This window comes from Netta rufina, assembly GCF_964035555.1.
Source record: "Netta rufina genome assembly, chromosome: 4".
NCBI classification, from domain to species: domain Eukaryota; kingdom Metazoa; phylum Chordata; class Aves; order Anseriformes; family Anatidae; genus Netta; species Netta rufina.
In genome coordinates this window covers 70,521,976-70,545,628 of record NC_140127.1, presented here as the reverse complement: position 1 = coordinate 70,545,628, position 23,653 = coordinate 70,521,976, and the positions used below count along the sequence as shown (strand labels likewise).

General features: G+C 34.3%; 2 protein-coding genes across 2 annotated transcripts; both read right to left on the bottom strand.

The window, feature by feature from the left end:
• Positions 1-1,265: 1,265 nt before the first annotated feature.
• On the bottom strand, positions 1,266-6,776 carry LOC311208646 (transmembrane emp24 domain-containing protein 11-like; the record flags this gene model as incomplete). The annotated part of the gene is made up of 5 exons (XM_084285494.1): positions 1,266-1,415; positions 2,346-2,492; positions 4,798-4,923; positions 5,699-5,799; positions 6,647-6,776. 5 exons carry the CDS (start codon positions 6,774-6,776, stop codon positions 1,266-1,268), a joined length of 654 nt encoding a protein of 217 aa, XP_084141620.1.
• A 5,488-nt stretch (positions 6,777-12,264) lies between these two features.
• Positions 12,265-18,643, bottom strand: SPON2 (spondin 2; the record flags this gene model as incomplete). Its single annotated transcript, XM_084285656.1, has 6 exons — positions 12,265-12,976; positions 15,169-15,343; positions 16,394-16,585; positions 16,847-17,070; positions 17,449-17,674; positions 18,476-18,643. The coding sequence occupies 6 exons, from the start codon at positions 18,641-18,643 to the stop codon at positions 12,798-12,800; spliced, it is 1,164 nt and encodes a 387-aa protein (XP_084141782.1). The 3' UTR covers positions 12,265-12,797.
• Positions 18,644-23,653: the final 5,010 nt, after the last annotated feature.

Below are 23,653 nucleotides of genomic sequence, written 5' to 3'. Positions count from 1 at the left end.
AATAATTGCTCCAGACATATTTTAGTTTGCACTATCTTTTAGACCAGCGAAGGGTCTGGAAAGACAAATAGGAAGACAAAATGCAATACAGGGCAATCACAGTGCTCTCTGGAAGACCTTTTTCAAGAATTTCTGTTTATGTGTTAACCAAGTTGTTAGATGGATCATTTTATAATAACCTCCGCCTCATTCTTGCACTGCTGCTGCTTTGTCAGGCTAATTATCTGAATTTTTAAACACTTTTTTTTGACTTGTAACTGCATGATGCTGTAGCTACTTAGCTAGTTGTACATAAACTAGCTAAATTAAGACATAAAAATATATTCAACCAAGCTGCAATGTGACATGGAAATACATAATTAAGACAAAAACTGTTAAGTTCCTGAGACAGTCATGTTACAGTTACTGAATAATTAAAATAAATATAATTCTCCAACATAGAATGAGACTGCAGAATTTAGTATATGTACAACTTAAATATAATATACAGGAACAAATTCAGTGTTTACCATAAAAGCTCTAATTTGGTCTGTGTTGGCATTCTTCATAAAGATTATAATTTACATAAACAACTGCAAAAGGTCAGATCCCAACTCTATAGCTTAATGTTTAGGGCTTATCTGGGAACAAAGAGTAACTACAATTCCAAATTGTTTGTCTGGGTCTCTGTCTCTTCCATGGTAATTGCTGCATCTTCTGATCATAACAGTAAAGATAGGCTCCACTGTCATGTAAAACTTTGAATATTTTAAAAGAAAATAGTCACAATTATATTAGAAGAAAACTTAGTGTGCATACAGTGCAATATGCAACTCTCACCAAATTAAGTGCCACAGGGGATATAGTTTTTTCTCTGCCTGCTATCTGAATCCCACTCAGGCTGAAACACTGACCTGTTCAAGCTAGTACAGAAAAAGATTACACAGCAAGTAGAGAACTTTAAAACATTAGGATTTTATTTTAAAGATTTCTATTTTAAATTTAACAATCCTGAGTTAAAGTTAAATGCTGCCTTAGTCATTGAGTCTTCTAGATTTAGCTTTACATCTACAGAGGAAAAGAAACTAATAAAAGATGGAATTCAAAGATTAAAATTTAAGGAGAGGCCAGAGACTGAAACCAGAGTTAGAGTGAGAAATAGAGTAGAAAATGAGAGAAGCTTGAGAGTTTTATACAACATATATGCTCATAGGTACAGGGTTTCTTTGAATTTTCTATATTAGATAATGAGGAAATTTCCAATCTGTGCATTTACTTCATAAGACTTAAACAAGCTTCTTAGCTATAAAGAAATCTTTGAGAGATTTGATTTGCCAGATTCCAATGGAGATAAGGATAAATGTTTGTGCCACAGCCCACCACAAAATATTGCTGTTGGTCTGTTCACTTATATTCCGAAATTTTTCTTCACGTTCCTGAAGAAAAAAAAAAAAAAAAAAAAAAAAAAAAAAGATAAAGATAAAGAAAAAGCATACTTAGTACTTACCAGCATCAGCATGTTTCATGCTGCTATCATGTTAACTAGACATGCATCCCTCTTCTGCATGGTAGTAAGCAAGCACTTTTCTCATATTGATAAAAATGGAAGTTTGTTCTTCCATAAGGAGGAATTTACAAACCAAAACAGAAAAGCAGACAAATTGCTGTCTGGAAGCAGAAATTCAAGCAAGTTTCTCTTGTTGCCTATATTATATATATATATATATATATATATATATATATATATATATATATTAAATATATCCCACTAGTACATGCTTAAGACTTTTTAGGCTTACAGTCACTTGCACATTGCAGTCAAGAACCTTTTGGCAGCCAAATGTCATTTTCTAGGGAACTAGCAGATAGATTTCAAACACAGTCTGAGTGCCTGTGTATGTGTAGAAAAGTGAAGACAATGGGTTTACTCTTGTTTGAAGGAGGACTTTATTTCTAAGTGCATGAAGGTATATAAATACACACTCAATCATTTCCTTATGCACTCCAATAAAATTTGTGCACACAGACCAGCATGGAAACAACAACTGGCAACATCACCAGCTATGGTACCTGCCACCTGCTCCACTGCTGTTATTGGCTCTGGCCAAGAAAACTATATTTGGAAATTCCAGCTTTAAAATAACACCTGTTGCTATAACCATGAGTTCATGGTAATTAGTTTTTATGTTGTTTCCTTTTACAGCTTAAAAATATTTTGTAAGGTAATGTGGGCTGTTTTGGTTAAATACTAATAGCTTTTTATAAGTTAGTTAAAAATAATACTGCAATTAAATAATAAACCTCAGATTACTTTATAAATCAATAAGCCTCAGTACATTTTTTTTTCTATTAGGGAACATACATACTCTTTCATAGTTTTGTTCTTTGGATACATGTTGAATTTGCTCCATTAGATGTTCTAGTCTAAAGTTAACTTCATTCACTTTGTCTTTGGCTTGAATAACCGTTTCATCCAGAAAATGTTCTCCAACTCTAATGTCCAAATGTATACGCTGAGAACAGAAAAAATATTCTTATTACTGTGTCTTTTGTTTCCAAAATTCCTAAGCTCATTACAGAAAAAGAGCTTTAAATGCTTTTGTAAATCCTTCCTAAAGTTAGAACCAGATAGAATATTTGAAGTGTTTCTTAATTTCATTTTAAAATTAATTATACAAATTTAAAAACTTCACTAACTTTAAGGCATTGTTTTATACTAGTGTTTTTTTTAACTACTGTGAAAATGTTTTCTGTTCTCTGCCCAAATTGGTTATAAAAAAAAGAGCACTATTAGGACTGCTTGTTATATTTCACATTCCATCCTAATATTGCAGAAATAACATTCTTCAATGAAGAATGCAGGAAGCTGAAGGAACGTTTTAACTTCTAGGTATTCCACTTACAGTTAGGGATAGAAAACAAAGGAGACCAGCCAAATCATTATTTGCAGTTTATCATTGGTGTTAAAGCAGAACAGTCCATAAAGTATCTTCTTTGTTTCTCCACACACGGTATATCAAGTATGAAATAGTTCCCAATATCCTATAAGCAACTGTTAGAGCTATAGCAGAAGTGTCCCAAACCCTCCAGGTAACAGTCCCATAGAAATAAAAGAGGTGAATACAACCTGCAGTATCATGAAACTTAGGCATGAATTGAAAATTTTGCAAAAACGAAAAGGAGAAAGTTGCCCCAGAAGCCAATTTGTACCTAAGAGAAAAAAATTGTAGTCTAGCAGATAATCTACAGAAGTCCTAGATCTTGATACTACACAATAGAAGTTTGGTCTATTCAGATGTCAACCACAAATGGCAACCACATCTCCTTTCAGGTTTCTTAGAGTTAGCTAACTGAACATCCAGAAATCCCTCTCACAACATTATAGGAGCCTGTGAATTTAGTAAAGTTTGGTTTGAAACAGTTCAGATAACCACCTGGTTCTTATAGAAGGCTACATCAAGACTACTTCAGTTAGCTAAAGAATGTTTTTCCTTTTCTAATCTTAAATCCTGCAGTATAAAGAATAATATTTTCCTTTTTTATTTTTGTATTCTTAAAACAAACTCTTTTTAATGTCCATACTATTAATCTTCTCCTTCCCTGCACCTGTTCACTTTTTAAAGAGGATGGCCAGAACTGTATACAGTGCATGTATCATATAAAATGATATTAGTTCATCTCCATCTATACTGATCTGATATTTTGATATCAGATCAAAATCTCCTCCTGTATCTCCAGAATCACACTGATGGTCCGTAGTTAACTCTGACAAACCAATACTTTACCTCCCTTATCCTGTCTAGTTGATGACCTCCACACTTTTATTATTATTATTATTATTATTATTATTATTATTATTATTACTGGATGCTAAGTGCTTTTGCAAAGTACATGATTAAATTTCCACTTATTTCCATTAAAAAGTTAATAATAACACCTAATTATTCCAGTGTAACTCTTCTTCTTCAGTAATGTTAACATCTCTTGGTTCTGTGTCATCTACATGTTTCTAAAGCAAACATCTAGGATAAAATTTGTCCTGTCTAGCTTAACACATTTACACATTTACAAAATGTTTACATTATCTAACAGTTTTTTGCAAGCAACTGTAAAAAAAAAAAAAAAAAAAAAAAAAAAAAAAAAAAACTCTAAAGAGCTGTCAAACTACCTTTTGAGAATAGGTATATAGATAAATTTTTCGACAGTGTTTATGAAATGCCTTGCCAAAATAGATTAGAGTCACGATAATGATGATAACTCTGATCAGATCAGATTTAACTACTAGAGAACTCTGATCAGATAACTGATGCCCCTCTTTTCAAAATCTGCATGAAGAAAATCTTTATTGGTTGTAGACAATATTGAGAATGCTAATATGTTCTTAATATGAATATCTTGCAAACATTTCTATGCTAAATTTTCTGAAAGACCTAGATCTAAGGTCATGCAATAAGGTAAGCCATGCAATACTATTACGATGTCACTGTTTCGTGACAGCATTTGTGGTAGTCAGTCTCACATATCTATCTTTCTGAACCAAACAGATGTTCTTACTGATCAGAACCATTTCACACTCAAAGCACCATGCAAACATTAAATCAATCTGTAGTTAAGTCTTGCCTCTTAAATCTTAACTTCTTACATAGCAGAACAGTCTTTTTATCTCTTCATCTTCATAATTTTAGATTTATCATGTTTAATCACTAGGAAATGTTGCATTTTCTGCTAGAAGTTAAATTTCTAATATATTTTGTAAACTCTATAGTTTTTATACAATTAATACTATTACAACCAAGAATATTTAAGAAATACACCTACCAGTTTACTTCCTGCAAATGCCACAAGTCTCGTGGAGTTAGACTGTAAACAGATAATATGCTCCCCAGATAGATAGGATGTAAAAGAAAATGTTGCTTCTGGCCCATACAGTTTTGACAATATTACCTGCAATTTAGATGTGTTATATGTTGGATATGTACATTAAAGATATTGATAAAATAATCAAATGCAGTACTGTGAATTGTATGTAAACAGTAATAAATTAACCTCCTGAAAACATTAAATTTTTCTGAATTTCAGAAGAGATTTAGAGAATGATAAACAATTTTATCTCACAGTAAACATTGAAATGCTATGAATTCCTGCAACATACAAAATCCAATGGTCTCTAAAGCATTAAAAGTTTGAAAGCTAAGACCTTGTCTAGGCACAGAATAAGTTGGTCATTGTTGAAAAAGCTCAGGACCTCATGCTGCAGTTGCTATGCCTGCCTGATGGCTGCATGCAGCCTCACAGTATCTAGTCTTTTGCATTTTGTTTTATCATTAGCCTTTCTTTCTGCTGCTCAAATACTTTCTGAACCATTTTGCTTTATTAGCGAATTGTCATTATTTTTAAATATAATATGTTTTCTCAGTTGTGGCTTACTAGTCTTAATGGCATAGTTTCCCAATTCCAGTAATAATGCAAACATTGTTCACACAAATAATTATCAAACATTCCATTTCTATTTATTTTCAAGCATGCCATTTCTATTTATTTTGATATCAACCACAAGGTGCTTATACATTTCAACAAGAAAATACTGAATTAGCAGATTAGCAGATTGATTGCAGATTTATTTTCCCCCAAAAAGCATCAATATATTTAGAGAGTTTAGACTGCCAGTGTTGAAAGTCAATACATAAATTGTATAGAAGCATTCATAAAGAATATTTACCTCAGCAGAAGGAGTTCTAACAGTCACAAACATCCCCAAACCAGGAGCAGATTCAAGAAAACCTTGTTTATGTATATCCCATCTCTGTACTTTGTAATTCCCTGAATAAAAACATAGATAAAAATCTGATAAATAAAACATAGTTTAATATTAAAGGTCCTTAATTGTTTTTTTCCACAAAAATATAAATGTTTTAAAATAAAACAATATGTGTATTTCATTATGTATAATTTAAATTACTCAGAAGGCATTTTATAACAGTGTGAAATGCAATGAATTTTTACTACACTAGAATACTACAAAAATGATTGATTAACAAGTAATACTTTTTGATTACTCCTAATGTTCTTGCAAGATAAGCATCCAGAGGGCATGCTGAGACCACCAAAAGAGTAAGTGTTCAAATTAAGAGTAAGTGTTCAAATTAAGTAAGGGTAAGAATTCAAATTACATTTTTTGGATTCTTTCATATTTATCACATTACTAGTAAAAAAGATGATTATATAGTATATATATTTATGATATCCCCGGTGGGATGGAACTTCAGTACATCTTGAATTGCTTCTTTCCAGATCACTGTTAATCAAAATATTGTAGTATGAAAGAGTCATAATATATAGAAGCACATGTTGAAACAGCAATCCCACTGCTGTAGAATTAGAAGACAATATTTTTCTTTGTTCAGAGAGTTAAGCACTCTGGAAACTCCTTTTTTTTTTTTTTTTTTTTTTTTTGTGTAATGCAGTCACAGAATATGTGAATACAAGATGGCTAGTCACTGCTGCAGGGACTTATTTGTGGTGTGCCCTCTTTTTTATCAACATGGTCTTACCATATTCATCAGTCACAGATTTTCCTGTTAAATTACAAGCTATCTTTACGATTGCATAAGAGGTATGTAAGATATATATAAGATTGCATCTTTATATAGCAATGACAGGTACCTACCAGTTACCAACGTGTCACTGGGAACATCTTCAATTATACATTTCTCTTCTCTTTCTGCACTATGAAAATACAAAGCAATTGAAGATGAAATCCAAAAGTTCATAAGAAATCCTATTAATTGGCTTTTCATTATTTTTATGTATCCTAGTAGTACTGCTTTTTGAAAATAACTATTTACAAATGTATGTAGTCCTGTGGTTGTTCCTTGTTTGCTGCTTATCAGTGTGGTTTTGAGAGAGGAAAAAAACTGTGAGAAAAGGCAGCTGGTGGTTACACATTTATAAATAACTACAGTATGTTCTGTAGAATGAGATAAAAAGGAAAAGATAACTTGTAAAATCTTTCTTCTTTCCCAGCATCTAGATTAAAATTTCATTTTATACACAGAGTAGTATGAAACTAGAAATCACTTCTCAGATACTTGAGAGTGGTGATCTAGATCACTGTAAGCAACCACATTGGCTATCTCTTTCCATAACCTACCTGCTAAAATTTTGACTTACATTGAACTTAATATCTTATATTTCCTATTTATCCAGGGTGATTATGGGTGATAAAACTTCACTCCTCTGTTGTGACAGTTACAAAAAATCTTGTAATTTGTAACCTAAATCATTGGATATAGGCATATGCCTGTACAGAAACCATAGGGACTACATAAAAAGACTGAAAGAAATATGAAGAAATTAAAGAGGGAGGGGGGAGAAACCAATCTGAAACACTAACCTAAATACCTAAAATTTCAGGTAGGTAACTCCTAATGAGTCATTTCATATTTGCAAAAGAAGCACTGATTTGTGTTTATTGCACTTTGCTGCACCTGCTATGTATGAAGCTGCCTCAATAAAAAACATCTTTTTCTAGCACTGATCAAGGGTCAAAACCAGCTGGGCCACCCAGCTGGGAAGCAGATGCCTTGCAGAAAAGGACCTGGGTGTCCTAGAAGGTTAACGGTATCAGGGGCTGCATTAGGCAACTTGTTGCTTCAGGAGAGGTAGTCCTTCCCCTCTGTTCAGTACTGGTGAGTCCACACTTGGCATACTGTGTCCAGTTCTGGGCTCCCAGTACCAGAAAGGCATGGAGCCCTTGGAGAGTCTCTTCCCTCCAAGAAAGGGCCACAAAGATGATGAAGGGACTGGAGCACCTCTTCTACAAGGAGAGGCTGAGAGACCTGGGACTGCTCACCCTAGAGAAGGACTGGGGTGAATTTATCAAAGTCTATAAATACCTGAAGGAAAGGTGCAGAAGATGGAGTCAGGCTGTTTTCATGGTGCCCAGTACCAGGTCAAGAGGCACAATGGGCACAAAGTGAAACACAAGGGTTCCATCAGCACATCAGGAAACATTGCTTTACTGTGTGTGTAACAGAGAACAGGCACATGTTGTCCAGAGAGGCTGTGGAGTCTTCTTCCTTGAAGACCTGCAAAAGCCACCTGGATATGGCCCTGGGAAACCTGCTGGGGTGTTGGACCAGTGACCTACAGAGGTCCCTTCGGACCTAAACCAGTTAGTCATTCTGTGTGATTTTGTGGTTATCAGTTCAGTATATTTTATAGCATGAAGGATCTTCACAGAAGTTCTGGCACAAGTATTAGTTCACCTCTGGCAAAATACTATGTCCCTGTACTGATAAAGAGACTGTCAAAAACGAGAAGCCTCATTTCCTTAAACATTAATGCTTTTTCTTTCACTCCATATGGTTAAGGTTGGAAGGATACAAATCACATCTCATGGCCATTGAAGCCTGAAGAGTCTCAAGGGTGATACTAGGACTCCATTACTACTTTAGCATTTATCCATCAGATCTAATTTTAGATTACTCAGAATCTCATTTCATAATTGGACTCTTAGTGTTCCAGCACAGGGAGATCTTGACTGACATTCACCTGTATAAATTCTCACACCTTTCCATATCTGCAAGTATATGTTTGGCTGCAGACCATGAAATACTTAAGGAACCACCCTTTCAGCTTTTTATTTATTTCTTCGGGTCTCCAAAAAAGCATGTTCCAATGACAGAAGACAAGCAAGATGTAGAAGGGGATGCCACTTTATTCTTCACTATGCCCAGGCACAGCTGGGACAGACACATTACTTCTATATTTCTGTCTAGCAAATACTAAGATAGTAGGGCTGTTGGATTTCAAACAAACAAAAATGAATCAGTCTCCAAGCGATCAGGATGCCATGCAACATACAGAGAGCATTTTGTCTCAGGCATTCAGAGTACCTGTAATTTATCATGTACCAAACTTCTACATATTACATTCCATTAAGCAGGATTTCGCTGATTTCAGAATTGCTGCTTCAGGTGTTAGACTTATTTTCTGAGCATATTACATATTATCATGGAATAGTCTGTATTACCTTTATTATGTTGTATCAGGTCTGATATTTCCACAATATTTCAATTACCTGGGACTGAGAGTATCCTGAACTGGTTTTGTCTTTGATTCCAGCAAGTACTCTCAGAACTTTTGCTCACACACCAATTATATCCTGCTGGGCACAGTTCTAACTCTATGATCAGAAAGGCTGGTGTGCAGATTCCCTCCTGTTCTAGAAATTAGGTACACATTAGTTTCTGTTATCATGCTTACGTTAGGCAGTGTGGGTATTGGAACCTCGATATTGGAGCTAGGTATTCAATGAACCCAAGACTGTCTCTCTCCAGAATGATCTTTAATAGAGGACCCTGTGCCATTTTGACATTCACCTGCAACATTTCTCAGCAGGCTTTGTGGATGCAATTTGTTCAGTTAGCTCACTCATCCCCTCTGATACATTCCCCCTCTCCATCTCCTCAACAGTAGGAAGATATATGTACATGGCAAACTTCAACAGGGCTTCAAACTGCAGTTAATTAGTCTGTTTGACACATACACACACACACACACACACCGATCCCTCTGGACTATCTGGTAGTACTAAATATCTGCCCTCTCCTTTAATCCACCTAACATTTATACCATGATACCTAGGAGAACTTTTCAGTACCATGGATCACATCAATCTCTCTTGTACCCTCACTTATCTACAAAACTACCCTAATATTTCCCAGTCAGTCAGCTCCAAAGTGCTACTCTAGATGTGTGCAGAGAAGCAACATCCCATAAAAAAGCATAAATGTAGACACAGCTTCAGCTGGCATTCCTACTTACTGGTAGGAAGAGCTTTCATGTGTTCACAGCTAACTGTTCTTAAATTCCTTGAAGTCCTGGATAAGTTGTTCTCAGTAACAGGGCACCATATTCCACTAAGGGAATTGAATTTGGCATTCAAGATTTTTGTAGGACCATGGTTTAAGTCAGGGGTTTTGCTGCTACACTTACCTTTAGCTGTGTCTTTCTTTGCTGCAAAAATGTCCATCCTGACATGAAAACTGATTATTCCTGCATAATATTCTTGTTGAAAATAAAATGTATTTCCAAATCCGTTCTGTTTCCTTCCAAAGTGTTTTATGACATTAGCTTAACCCAGAAATTAATTTATGTATTTCTTTCCCTAAATTCCATGTATTTGGTACCGTAGTATCTTGGCTGCCAGCCATCTGTAACAATAGATGCGAGGGAAGAGTAAGGAAGAACTGATCTGTTAGATCTGTCTGTCAGACAGAACTTTCTTTGCTGTCCCAGAACTGTCAAGACAAATTCAAGACTGTGCTGAAAGTAGAAGTTATAAAGGCCTAACCATAGCCAAACATGGATCACATACCTCATTAATCAGTTTAATAAAGGTATATTATGAGAAATGCGCTCCATCATCAGAATGTGCTTCACTAGAACTCACTGTACCCACAGTTTTGCCAAGAAATGTCTGTCCCTGGTATTTGCAAAGTGAATATCTGAAACTATACTTATGGCCTTCTCCAAATACTACAGTACCACAGGGGCATCCAGACAGGATTACATATTTATCAGTGACTTCTGAAGTCACTTCTTACATTAAAAAAGCTTATCCACATAACTAACCGGATAGGAAACTTTCGTTTGAAGGAACCTGCAATGAATATTCATATCTAAACACTAAGTTAGAAAGTTATTTATCACTAACTGGACTTTACTGAAACGTGTTGACCTTTTACACATTCACTTCCCTTTCAACTCCATCTTCTCCTCGGGAAACTTTTGGCTTCAGGAATATGAGGGACTCTGCTTTCAAATCATATCCTGTAAGGCTAACATCCTACATTTGAGTCATGTAGACAATTACAGGTGCAGTTATATTTCTGTTGGGCTTAGTCATTCAGTTATTCTGAAAACGTGAACAAGCAAAACTTCATTGTTTAGGGAAGGCCTTGGAAGGTTCTTTCAAGGATACCTTGCACTTCAGCAAATCTTTGTGGAATTGTTTTCACTAATTCATAATTTAGAGTTGCATCTGAGTTCTGCCCAAAACTCTTTTTGAGTTTAGTCCTATGAGCAGCTGATGAATCAATTTGAATTTAGTTTTTGTGCTCAGAGAGCATTTTAGTATATGTAGCAATAAGTTTAAAAGAAAAGAAAGCATTAAGTGAGGAAAAAATAAAGAGGAGACGGAAAAAAATGGAAAAGGTGTAGAAATTGACTAAACACAAAACATGGAAATAATATTGTAATAACACTGTTTCTATTACAGAATGGACACAGGAACATCAAGAAAAGAAAGTATAATAAAAAGAATACTGAAATAATTTTGAAAAACATGCAACAGTGGGAATCCGAAAAATGTAAGATGTAGAAATTCCTATATTTAGCTCTAACAACTGTGCATTCATCAGTATCACAAGACCAACTTAGTTTAGCCTGATAAAGTTTCACGTTTCTTTGGGTCTTTGCAAGATTTATCTCCTGTAAAAATATATAGAGAACTTTTCATGTGTTTCTACTCTACAGAGAATACAGTGTGTTCCTTTAAGAACATAATAAAGATTGCAATATTTGATATATTTGAAAATGAACCTACACATATGCAACCCAACGTCTCCTGTTGAATATCTTTCCTTTGTGTTTGTAGAAATGCAGTGTGCTGTAAAAGTTTTCTGGATTGATTATAAATATCGCCTACTGAACAGTCTTACTACAAAATTCTTTTCCAGTTAGTAGCCACAACTCTTTAAAAGCCACATGTTACATTCATTTTATAACAGTTATTTGAGCATTAAAACCTGCCATCTGGAGCAGTTTCTGACATACTGTGTTTTGTTAGATCTGTGTATACCTCAGTCTTAGATAATATTAAAATGTCATTAAGTTTTCTCTGCGCAAAGGCTAGGATGACCCAAATAACAGCAAATACATTTAAAGGAACATGAAGACATTTACTGCACATACAAAGAGAATTACATAATTTATGTTATCGTCAACAGTGATAACTTTTTAACAGTTATTTTTCAGACAACTCTCTAATGGGCGACACTCACCAACTATCAGTCAGGTCTTAAATCTCAGTTAACATTTTTAATTAAGTTCACAACTTTTGTACTAGTATCCAAACTTCTGGGATTTTTTTTAGTAATTTTATTGTTGAGTGTCCTCATGATATGTATTCTTCTCATGTTTGAGAGGAGAACAAAAAAGACATTTTCATGTATTCATAAGTCTCAAGACAAGTTTACTCAGTCATATTATTCTCTTAGCCATACTGCAAACATCTGGTCACTCTGATTTATGTAAATAGTTTCTGAAGAAAGGCAAGTAAAACATGTTTAGAAAGACGACAAAAATGCCAATAAATTATAATAAACATAATTTAGAGAAAAAAATTAATTTCTAGGTATAAATAGTTGTAAATCAACAAATTACATCATTTAAGAATGTTACCAGTTTAGATTTTGTGATAGAAAGATTTTTACATGTATGAAGCATAATCTTTCCAAATGTCTTCTTTTCTGCCACTAGAGGGTACTCCAAGAACTTACAGTATATTTATAACAAAGATTTATTTGGGTTTTCTGGTCTGTAAATGGTCAAGAACTGTTGTCATACTAAACCTTAAAAATTTAACCCCCAAAGAAACTTGATATTAAACAACTTTCAAAACCAGTCTAATATCTTTTCCGCAAAATAGTGCAGCATACCTGAATTATAAGGAACATTGAATGACATGTATTTTAGATTTAGTTAAACTTATCCTGCTTTTAAATTAACTAAATTATTATCTTTTATTTATTTCAGACACAATTATCTGGTTCGCATCCTGTTTCTTCATCCAGATTTGGACAAGGAGTTCCATTATTGGCAGGGTGAAGAAGTACAAAACGAGTTCTGATCTTGGTCCCTGGTTTTCTGCAAGGACCTCTACAGAGACCCCAGGAAGACCATTGGGAAACCTCACAGTCCAGTGGTGTTTCTGCAATATACACAATAAAAAGGTAACTACATAAATTTGTGCTTAAGGCAAATACATAGTTGGCAAAGCATTAAGGAATGATGATCAAGTAGTGTCCTTTCTTATACAAAAATACATCTGATATTAATAAAATCCATATGTCATCTTATAAATAAAAAGTCTGCTTTCAGCTCCTAAACCCAGGGACATTGGTACTATTATTGTTGCAGTCTAGAGACTGTCTGAGGTACTACCTCAGTAGTGCAGCAGATTATTTATTGAATTGAAAATATAGAATTCCTATCAAAGAGAACTATTTTTAAAGTAATTGCATTCAAAAGATTACATTCCTAAGAACATGTACTGTCAATTTTATAACTCATTTGCCATTGCATATTTTACTAAAAACACTAGGATTAAAGGTTTTATCTGGTTTATTTATGTATACATGTATTTCTTTGGCAATGTATATTGTTCCTGTAGTTGTTCATATCAAATTCCATTGAACTCTAATTCCAATTTGCTTCAGAAGTAACAAAAGTCACACTTTCTAATCAGTAAATCTTCTCAATATTTTTTGGCATGTAAGCTACAATTCCCTTTACCAATAAAGATATTCTGTAAATGCAAGCCTTCTAATACTAAATGTGTTTTCAATACAGTTTTAATTTAATTTAATACTGGAACTAAATAAATCAGAAATTCTAAAGTACTTTTCATATTGTGTACTTTCATTGAAGCTATCTGTCTTAAAAATATAGGTGCTTATTCATTAACTGGTTAAATAAAAATATTGCTTGTCACAGGAAATTGCATTAAATCTGTGTATTACAGCAGTTGTGGATAAAATAGCTGTGCACAAAACCAGCTTCAAGATTTACTGTATCAAATGTGTGACTTCTGGTATAAATTTCTGGCATTACAATGGAACCCAGTACTTCTGAACCCAATACCCATGCTTCTAACAGGAACAAGTGACACAGTTTGATCTCTGATGATTAAATTTGTCCTTTTGCTTCAGGAATATATTTTTGAATAGACTGGTTTACTGGTTAATATACTATAAAATGAGGATGTAGGATTTAATTATTTTTTTTTAAATACTGTACTTTAAATGAATTGTTTTAGATTTAAATGCTAAAAATGGCCAAATGTTCCTTTCAAATGTTGTGGGAAAGACGTGACTGAAAATGTGATTTGAAGCGCTCACTTTGAATATGTCTTGTTTACTAATAGTAATACATTTAAGCATAAGTTGATAGAGATACTTATTGAAGTATAATTCATGTGTGGAGAATTAGCTTTATTTTTGTGATTATAAGGTGACTTTAGGACAAAGCTAGAGGCATTCAATCTTTAAAATTATTTTGGAGAAGCTCTTCTTGGAACATAGCAGATATTCTAGAAATACATTGGGGATTTAGCCCATTGCTGCCCACTTAATGGTATTTGGGATGTCAGTCTTCTTATTCTTAACCATTCCTCTTACAATTTATTAAAAATCACTAGAAGATTATAAAGAGAATACCTAAGGTAGACACTAACTTGTATCTTTCCCTTGGAACAGATATAGTATTTTTTTGTTTTGGAGATTAGAAAATTACCCTTCAGACTGACTTGAGTCAAATATTTGAACGTCACCTCTACCTAAATGAGTTTTTGGGGTAAATTTTTAAGGAAAGAAAAAAGAAAGAACAGTGTTTTTGTTGTCAGGATGTCTGCTGCTATCACAAATATCTCCAAATCAATTGAATTATTTCAATTCATATTTCACATAGCTACTAAGCCCTCTGACCCAGAGACAACAATACTAGTTCTTTTTTTCCATCATCATGCAAGAATTTAAGCGGGAGTACTTACTTCAAAGTTGCAAAGAATTTGTGAAACTTTGTCTCTGATCAAATATTGTTTATTGCTCATAAAATGCACTGACCTATAGTGATACTAAGGCTTGAGTAACCCTCACTGTGGATATAACCCAACCCTTTGAACTACAGCTCAAATATGAAATCCATTCCTTATTTTTTCAGGGATTCTCTTTTATGTCAACTGGCTTGTTTTATTTCCCATATATAAGTCTGGAAACTATTGCAATGCAGATAGAATATTCTGCCTAATCACCTATTTCATCCACATCCCCCGCCAGATTTCCACATATTTTCTGAATGAATAGAAATAACAGAATTGAGCATATCAAAGTGCCAATCACTTACCTGAGATGGTGTCTAATATTTCATTACTTTTAGCTGGCTGATTAAGATGAGGTATAGGAAGACCCAGCTGGTTTTTCTTTAATTTCACCATTGTTACTTGAGCAATAGGCGGCAAAATTTTGAGTTTGGGATAATAAAATGAATTTGCTGGGTGACTTGGGGAGGAACAAGTGATCTGTGAAATAAACAGGAAACCTTAAAGAAACTACATCATACTAGTAAGAAATAACTGGAAAATCATGTTTACACATCATATTGATTCTTTTTGGCAAGCAAATTGCATTAAAATGGTTTCTTTGAATCCCAGTTCTCCAGACTACTGCCGGTAATCCCAGAATTTTTGCCCAAAACGCTTTGGGATTGGGCACAATGAATTGTGCCATCCTTGGACGGAGGACTAGAATGGGAGGTAATGAAAACAGAGATATGTTTGGAATGGTTTGATGGGAAGCAGTGGATATTATTACAAGACAAAATACAAGATTATTAAATAATAATATTAGGTATGCTGTAGCAGCTGTTATGTGGGTATAGGAGGCCAGATGGATTGTTTTCCAGTTTCTCTGTTCTTTTTCTCACTGCTCATTAGAACAGCATTTGGCTTTAGAAGAACTGACCTTAAGGAAAGGACTGACTGAATGTTTATAGTATTCAAAACCTTTGAGTCAAGATGCTCTGTTTCCCACCACCCATAAATGACAAAAGCAAAAAGCAAGAAAAAAAAGACTGGAAGTGGGGTCACTGCAGTAGCAATGAAGAATGTCTCTGCTTTCCATTAGCTCCTTTCCCTCAAATGTAGCAGTTTCAGGTTTCAGCAATACTTTCTACTGAAAACTCCTCCCCAAATCAGTACTTACAATTCTCAACTTAGAATTTTCCTGTTTAGACACTTTTAGTCATGCCAAGCCTTTTTGGAATCTTTTTATTTTCCTATATTTTAAGAATTATTAAAAACCATGTTAAAATGCTCCTATTTTACATAAATAACTTTACATGTAAGCCAATTTTTTATGATCTATCTACATTTACTCAATAAAATAACAAGGTATAGAAAATGAACAAGACAAGTAGGGTTATCAGCTATTAATAAATCCATGTAGAGAGAGCACTCTCAGATACAGAAATCAATTTCACAAGAGAATCCATTGACTAATTAAATGATAGTTATCCTTTAAAGGGAGGACTCAAAATAGTACAGGGTACTAAACTATGTATATACACCTACCTCTGTAACTGTATCCTGTGGAATAGTGGCAAAATTTGGGGAGGAAAATGTGAAACCACTGTCTGTTCCAGCATCATATGGAAATAGATCTACTGATACTTCTTCCATCCAGTGGTCTCCTTCACAGAGATTTAGGCTGTCAATACCCACAAACCAGTCAGGGCTTGGCACAATTCGTACAACGAATGAAACCTAATGAAACAAAACAACCCATCAGGATTGTATCATTTATATTCCAGTCCCTGTTATTGTAATTGTAACATAACATTTTTGAAGGAAATGGTCTTTTATACACCTCTGCTTTATAGAACCCATACAGTGATCCCTGCAATTTGACATGCTCTTATAGTAACATTTTTGCATTATCTTATACTTACCAATGAGAACTCAAATATTTAATTTTATGTAACCATTAAAAAAACTTTAAATATTAGTATGTGCATATGTACTTACTAAGGGATGTCTTGAACGCACTTCTAATTCAGTGGAAGTTTGTCCTGTACCACTGGAAATGGCAGGAGCAGAGAAGATTCCATGTACACTCTGAATTTTCTCTCCAGCTTCTTCTATTTCTTTCATTAATACCCATGCTTCACCCTTTTCAGCAAAATCACGTACACCATTGCTGGCATATTCATTTTTTTTCCACATGCTGTAGTCAGAACTATGAGTAACACCTATTTGAGTGAATACATTGCATGACATAAAAGTCTGTTTTAGATTGCCCCTATTTCTTCAGTTTCTCTGTTTTATTTCTGAGGTTAAAAAAAGAAAAATTGTGTATAAAAATGAGTGAACACTAAAACATTTGACTTATCACTGTTTATTTCAGCTGTAACCAATTGAAAACAGAAGTCAATTGAAAACAGTTGTAGATTTTTGAAAGCATTGTGGATACTTCAATTTCTGCATTTAATTCTTAATAACTTTGGCTCTTTTCTTTCTTTTAACATTAGTTATATTAAAATTTACTATTGAGAGGAAAAAATAAATAAATAAAAATCACAGTGGTCAAGAGATTTATCTGATCTTAAAACTATACATACTTCACTTACCTAGCATTGATGACCACTGTGCTGGGGGCCTATAAAGTGGATACTGCTTAGGGAAAGCAGTCTGGCTCCATTTCCCTGTGAAGATTATGCTGTACTTTGCAAGTTCCTCTGCTGTGCAAATAGAATCATCACGCACAGGCAGGCTGCTGGCATAACCTAGAATTGTTACAAGCAATGTCCAGATAATTTTGCTGGAGCAGTAGACAAACATCAAGTTTTCCATTCCCTTCCACGTGAAAAGGAAAAAAAAAAAAAAAAGTCAGACGTATTAGTCACTCTAAACTCAAAACTGAAAAGAGTTACCTAATAAAATGTAACAGAGCATAAGATATAACAAAAAGAAAACATATATCCCAAACACTAAAATTGTTATGCTTCTAAGAACATTATTGTAATGCTTTTGGATTTGATATTTCCAGGCTATATACTACAAATCCGTAATTCTACCTGGGACAAGTGTTTCTAATGAAAATAAAAATATCTTAACCTCGTTCATAGAACTACCTCAGAAAAATCTGTTTCTGATTTTCTTCTGAAATCTTATTAGAGTCACATCTTGAATTAATTAGAGTAGCAACTGTTTCTGTGGAAAACATTAGTGGTATATTTATTCTTCTAAAGATTGAATTGCAGGTTACTTTGCCAAAAGAAATGATTTATTTTAAATTTGTGTCCTACAAAGACTGTTTTATGGCATAACATTTAAAATCAAATACATTTCAAATATATATAAATTACTTTGCTGTCATAACTTGTGCATTAAAAAATACATCGCAATTGCTTCAGATTGTTAAAGCTACAGAGTTATTAAAAAACAATATTTTTTAAAAGTTGCTGTCATAGGCTGTGCAAATTTTGTTTTTAAATTAATATGATAATTGCATCAGGCTGTTGAACTCAAGCAATTGTTTAAAATAACAGCCTTAAAAATTTAATTTTAAATGCTTTTTTCCTTTGAGAGAACTATGCAAACATAACTATAACACTAATAATATATTATTTTGTAAAAAGAGCAGTGAATACTCACTAAATATTTCCTCTGGAGCACTGGTAGGGGGAGAGCACCTGCTTTTGCTGGCAGCTGAGTTGGTCTGCAAGAGAAGACAGTAGGAGTCTTGCTATTTATGCCTGAAGAGGGTCCCTTTGGTCCAACAATTATTGTAATCTTTAGACTTTCCAGGTTTGCAAAAAGCATGCCATCTTCTTACTTGCAATCTTTTTGGATGGACTATCAGAGGTTTCCTGTGTGTCAGCTGGTTCAGGTTCCTATCAGAAGCTTGTAATGCCGAATAGACGAAATGCTTTTAAAAAAAATACCTTGGATTCTTACTAACAGTTCGGGTTTTCTGGTGACTTTACAGTTCTCTGTTCTTATTAATGCCTCTAAGCTATACAAATGAACTGATTCCAATGCTGGAATAGTTCTAGTGAATACACTTTAAATGAGAAGCATGTTTTCTTGTAAGTTTTATTGTCTGACAGATGCTCCTTCCAAACATTTACAGAGAGCTTGCTCACTCTCACACACCATATGTATGTGTTCAAATAAAAGGGGTGAGGCAGCTAAAAAAGTCAAGAGGAAAAAAGTTGCATTTCATAATTGCACATACTCACACAGACTGTCTCCTGCAAATATGAATTAATTTAAAGTAGTACAGTGTATATTTTTGTGTTCTACGGTACCGTATGCTGGATGATGAAAGGGCTCTGTAACATTGTGGTTTCTTTGGAAAGAGTGGTTTTGGGAAGCTCTGAAATTTTTCTTAGCTGTCTTCAGAGTAAAAACCCCCAAATAAAAATCTCATTATTAAAGTTAAATCATACATCTTCTGTAACACAGTACATATACTTAACTCACTAAAATTATTTAAATTGTCTATGAAGAATTATTCTTAATACAGTGACCCAATTAAGAAATAATATTTAATATTTATTTTAAATCATTTTCCCTACAACCTTTTTAAAACGCCTGTAGGAAAAATAAGGGCTTTGTGCCATGCTTATAAGGTTAACAAATGCTACTGTGGCTGATCAGCAGAGGAAGTTCAAAAGTTTACAATGAACCATGAAGAAAGTCTTGCACAGAGTCTTCTTTTGAAATTGTGAGGAATGTCACTGAAGTACTTCCACAGATATCTAATAAGATGGTACAGCATATGGAAAAAAAAATAAATGTTATTTTTCAGATGAGAATCCCAGGCCATCATAGCTTAAGTGACATAAGCTATTGTCCACCAGGAGGGTGTTACCAACAAAGTAGTTTGAGCTTTGTGGCACTTTAAACGGAAATTTCTCCTTCCCTTCTGCCTCCTACCCATGGTAAATCAGCAAGAAAAGCCAAGATACACATAAACTGTGATGTCTAAAATGACGTTCATTTCCCTATTGTCCTGGCAAAATGGAATCTATTGAAAGTTTCAATATACATGGATTGAGCACCCATAATCAACAATTCATGTATGTCTGGATAGATTTGGGGAACACTGTAGCAGATTAACTATTTAGACATGGTTGTACCCTCTGTTTCCAAGGTTTCTTCCTCTGTCCTATATTCTTCCCAGTGAAAACATCCATGTTTCCCATAATTTTCTTCTGTTCCAGGAGCCAGAGTCCCCTAAGAAAATGGGCAAAGAGACTCTGTGGATATTTTTACACCATTTTTTTGAGTGTTTGTTGTAGGATGTTATGTGAATTACATCCACCTCTCACCCTCCTATGCTCAGAATTCCAGATCCACAGGTTCCTTAGAGAATAGTCTACATACATCAGAAGTGGGTGATGTCTCCAGCTCATGCAGCCTTCTAGAGGCTATAAAAATTTCCCATAAGTATTAGAATACGTTGCAGATAGAACTGTTAATATAAAATTGTGTACTACTGTCTTTAAACTTCAATTGGTTCTGTGGTTATCTTTATCACCAAATTACTGATCCAGCTAAATTCATATATTGAAACATACTGTGACACTTCCAGGAGAACACTTAAACTGAGTACATAGCAATTAGTTCTGCATCCAGCACAGAATTATTTAGGAGATCAGACTCTTCTTCTCAAACAGAAATTACTGCCAAAAGGCACATCACCAGACTAGACCATTCTAGTTCCATGACTACATGTTATGAATGGCTCCAGGAATAGGACAATACATGCAGGCAGAATAATTTGGCTCAGATATTATAAGGAAAACTTACTAAATGATGAAAGACTGAATCGTCGGAAGTCATGAACTTGGAAAGTCATTTGAGGTTTCTAAGTATGGATTACACAAAGAAATATCAAAAACAAGAAAAGTTTAGTTGATTCTCTCTTAGAATAGTACCTCATGAGGCTTTGTACTGAGCATCTGTGATGTCTTCCAGATTTACAATTTTGTGTAATCAGTTAATCCTTCTTCTAGAGTACCATTACTCCCATTTTTTGAGGTTATCAGACTCTTCAACTTAAATATACAGTTAAAGGAAAACAGCTGAGCCTAGATATTTTACTTTTCTACCTTACTACTTTGCTAATTAGGGACTTTGAAGTTTGAAAAACTGGAGAAGGATTCTTTCCTCAAAGTATGCAGGTAGATGGAAACTGGATTATAGTCCTTAGGCTCACTCTCAGATCCTGGTCCAGAATGGAAATTTTCTTTGTTAACATTCCTATAGCAGACCATTGCTTATTTACAATAAGTTCTCTGCACTTATAGAGTTCTATAGAGGAATAGAGTTCTCAGGAGGAATAAAATCTTCAGAACCTACAAACTTATTCTTATCTTTTTTGGTTTACACAGTGAAATTGTTGTACAAAATACAGCAAATTTAGACGTTATTTAATTATCTTCCCTTCCCCCTCTCATCACCTGCCACCCTCATTGCTGAAGGAGGGGAAAAAAAAAAAAAAAGACACCTAATAATGTCATAAAATACTAACTCCCAATCTTATTTCTTTTAATGGAAACCCTGCTAAGCATAATCAGTCTCTGACATTGTGAAGGACAGAACATCAAATTTAGTATCTCATAGTTGAGAAAAACTCTCCCCCCCAAAAACAAACAGATTTCCACTCAATGAATTACATTCATGGCTGGGAAGCCACAGATGCCAAATTTCTGTGGGCCAGTAGTTGGAGAAAAAAATTGCTGTGGCATCAGAATCTCTGCTTGCATTCCTTCTTTGGTGTGCATGTCCCATTAAAAACAGATGAAAACTCATGAAAAACTGGGGGGAAAAACTTCCATTTAGAAACCATTTTGCATGTATATAGAATTGGATTTTTTTTTTTTCTTTCGCAGCAATATATACATATTTTTTAAAGTCTGTGTGGTTTTTTTACACCTATTTTCCATCCATGTGCATACCTCTATGGTCCCTGAATGCTTAAGGCAGACAAAGCTTATTTTACTTAAACATCAGTGCTGAACTTGTATTTAATTTTGTTTGTGTTTGTGTACAACTCTTGCTTTTTCTTGTCAATAAGAAAACAGTCTTACAGTTTCTGCAGGCTTTACTGAGATTCAGAGGGTGAAAGATTGAAAGTATAAAACAAAAATGTTTTGTGTGTGTTTTTTAAATAATGGTCATAACTGTTTCTAGAGTGTTCTGTATTTTTGGTAATCTAAAATAATAAAACAAGAAAAAAAAGCTCTACTTAAAGATAGAGCAGTACATTTAGTATCATGTTGATTCTTGCATCATTTACAGTATATGAAAACATTTATATGAACATGTTTAGGCTATTACACAGGAATATAGTGCATTAAAAGGGTGTAAATTCCATTTTGATTAGCCACAGAATAATTTAGTGCTTTCGCTGGTAAGCAATGAAATTGGCATGATTAGTTAAGACTTTTCAATTAACCTGTAAGGTTAAGAAAAAGGAGATTGGACTAAAACGACTAATCTGAAGTTAGCTTGCCCACCTTTATTCAGAACAGAAGCTCGAGAAATTTTGTTTCTCTATTCCTAAAATATTATCTTACATTAAAACCTTACTAAAAAAAATTCCATTTTGCTGGTAAGTAGTACAACTTTGATATGTGAAGGCTGTTTAATATGCTTCTGAATAGCTAGCATCTCTTTGTGTACAAGAAAAACATAACATTGTATTACTTAAGAAGGATTAAACACCCATACTTTCTCTCCTGCAGTTACCATGGATACACATACAATTATGGGCACTCAAAAATGCCAAAAGGTTTACGTTCAGTCAAAACCCTCTAAATTGTAAAATCTGAATATCAGAGTGGTAAGCAGCAGAATATTGTACCATGAAAATGTTATGGTGTCAATTTAGAAGACTTTATAAAATACAATACAAAGCATTCCTAATACTGGATGTTGCAATGGTAGTTAAGGCAACTTTGAATTTCAACTTATCTTTTGGGATAAGGATTTAGTTTGCAGACTAAGGCATGTAAAATATGCGTATGCATATGATCTAGATATGTGAATTACCACTTTGTATAATGGAGGTATAATCATTATAGTCACTATAGTCTAGAGAACTGTTCAGCTCACCCTTTAATACATACCTGTATTTGACCAAATGAATAGCCAATGAGTAGCTCTCTTGTCTCCACTAACTGTATTACTAGGCTCTGTTGGCCAGACACCTAGCCCACATAAGTAACTGATTCAGGTATCTTTATCTGTTACTGAATCTAAAACCAGGTGCACTTCATTAAATGTTCTCACTGATGTCTATAATCAAGGTTCAACCTGCTGGTAGTTCAACCTGCTGCACCCTGTATTTTGAGTTTACAGATTCCCATTTCAAGGGTGTTGGGTTTTGTTTTTTTGTTGCTTCTTGGTTTGCTTTGCTTTTTAATTCAGGGCTCATTGAGAATTCAGACCAAGATAAGGAAAAATTCCAGCTTTATTGACCACAGTGACACTGCTCAGTAAGAAACAGCTCCAGCATTCTTCTATCATCTATATTTAAGTCACTTTTAGTACTGAAAAGCCTAATTTGCCTTTTTTCCATCCTCCAGAACTCTACAGATCTCGGCAGAAAAACAGCTTCTTTGACCTGTTCATCAGGCTGGTATTCTGAGCTGCGGGATGAGGGCCAGCTCAGAGCCCTGTGCTAATCTGCGGAGTGCCTGCAGCAGCAGCATTAGCTGATTGGACTGTCCAGTATACATGACTTAGCAGAACTCTGAAACAAGCTGAATATTTAGAAGACGCTAACCTTGTAGACCTGACTCAGACACTTGTGGGAAT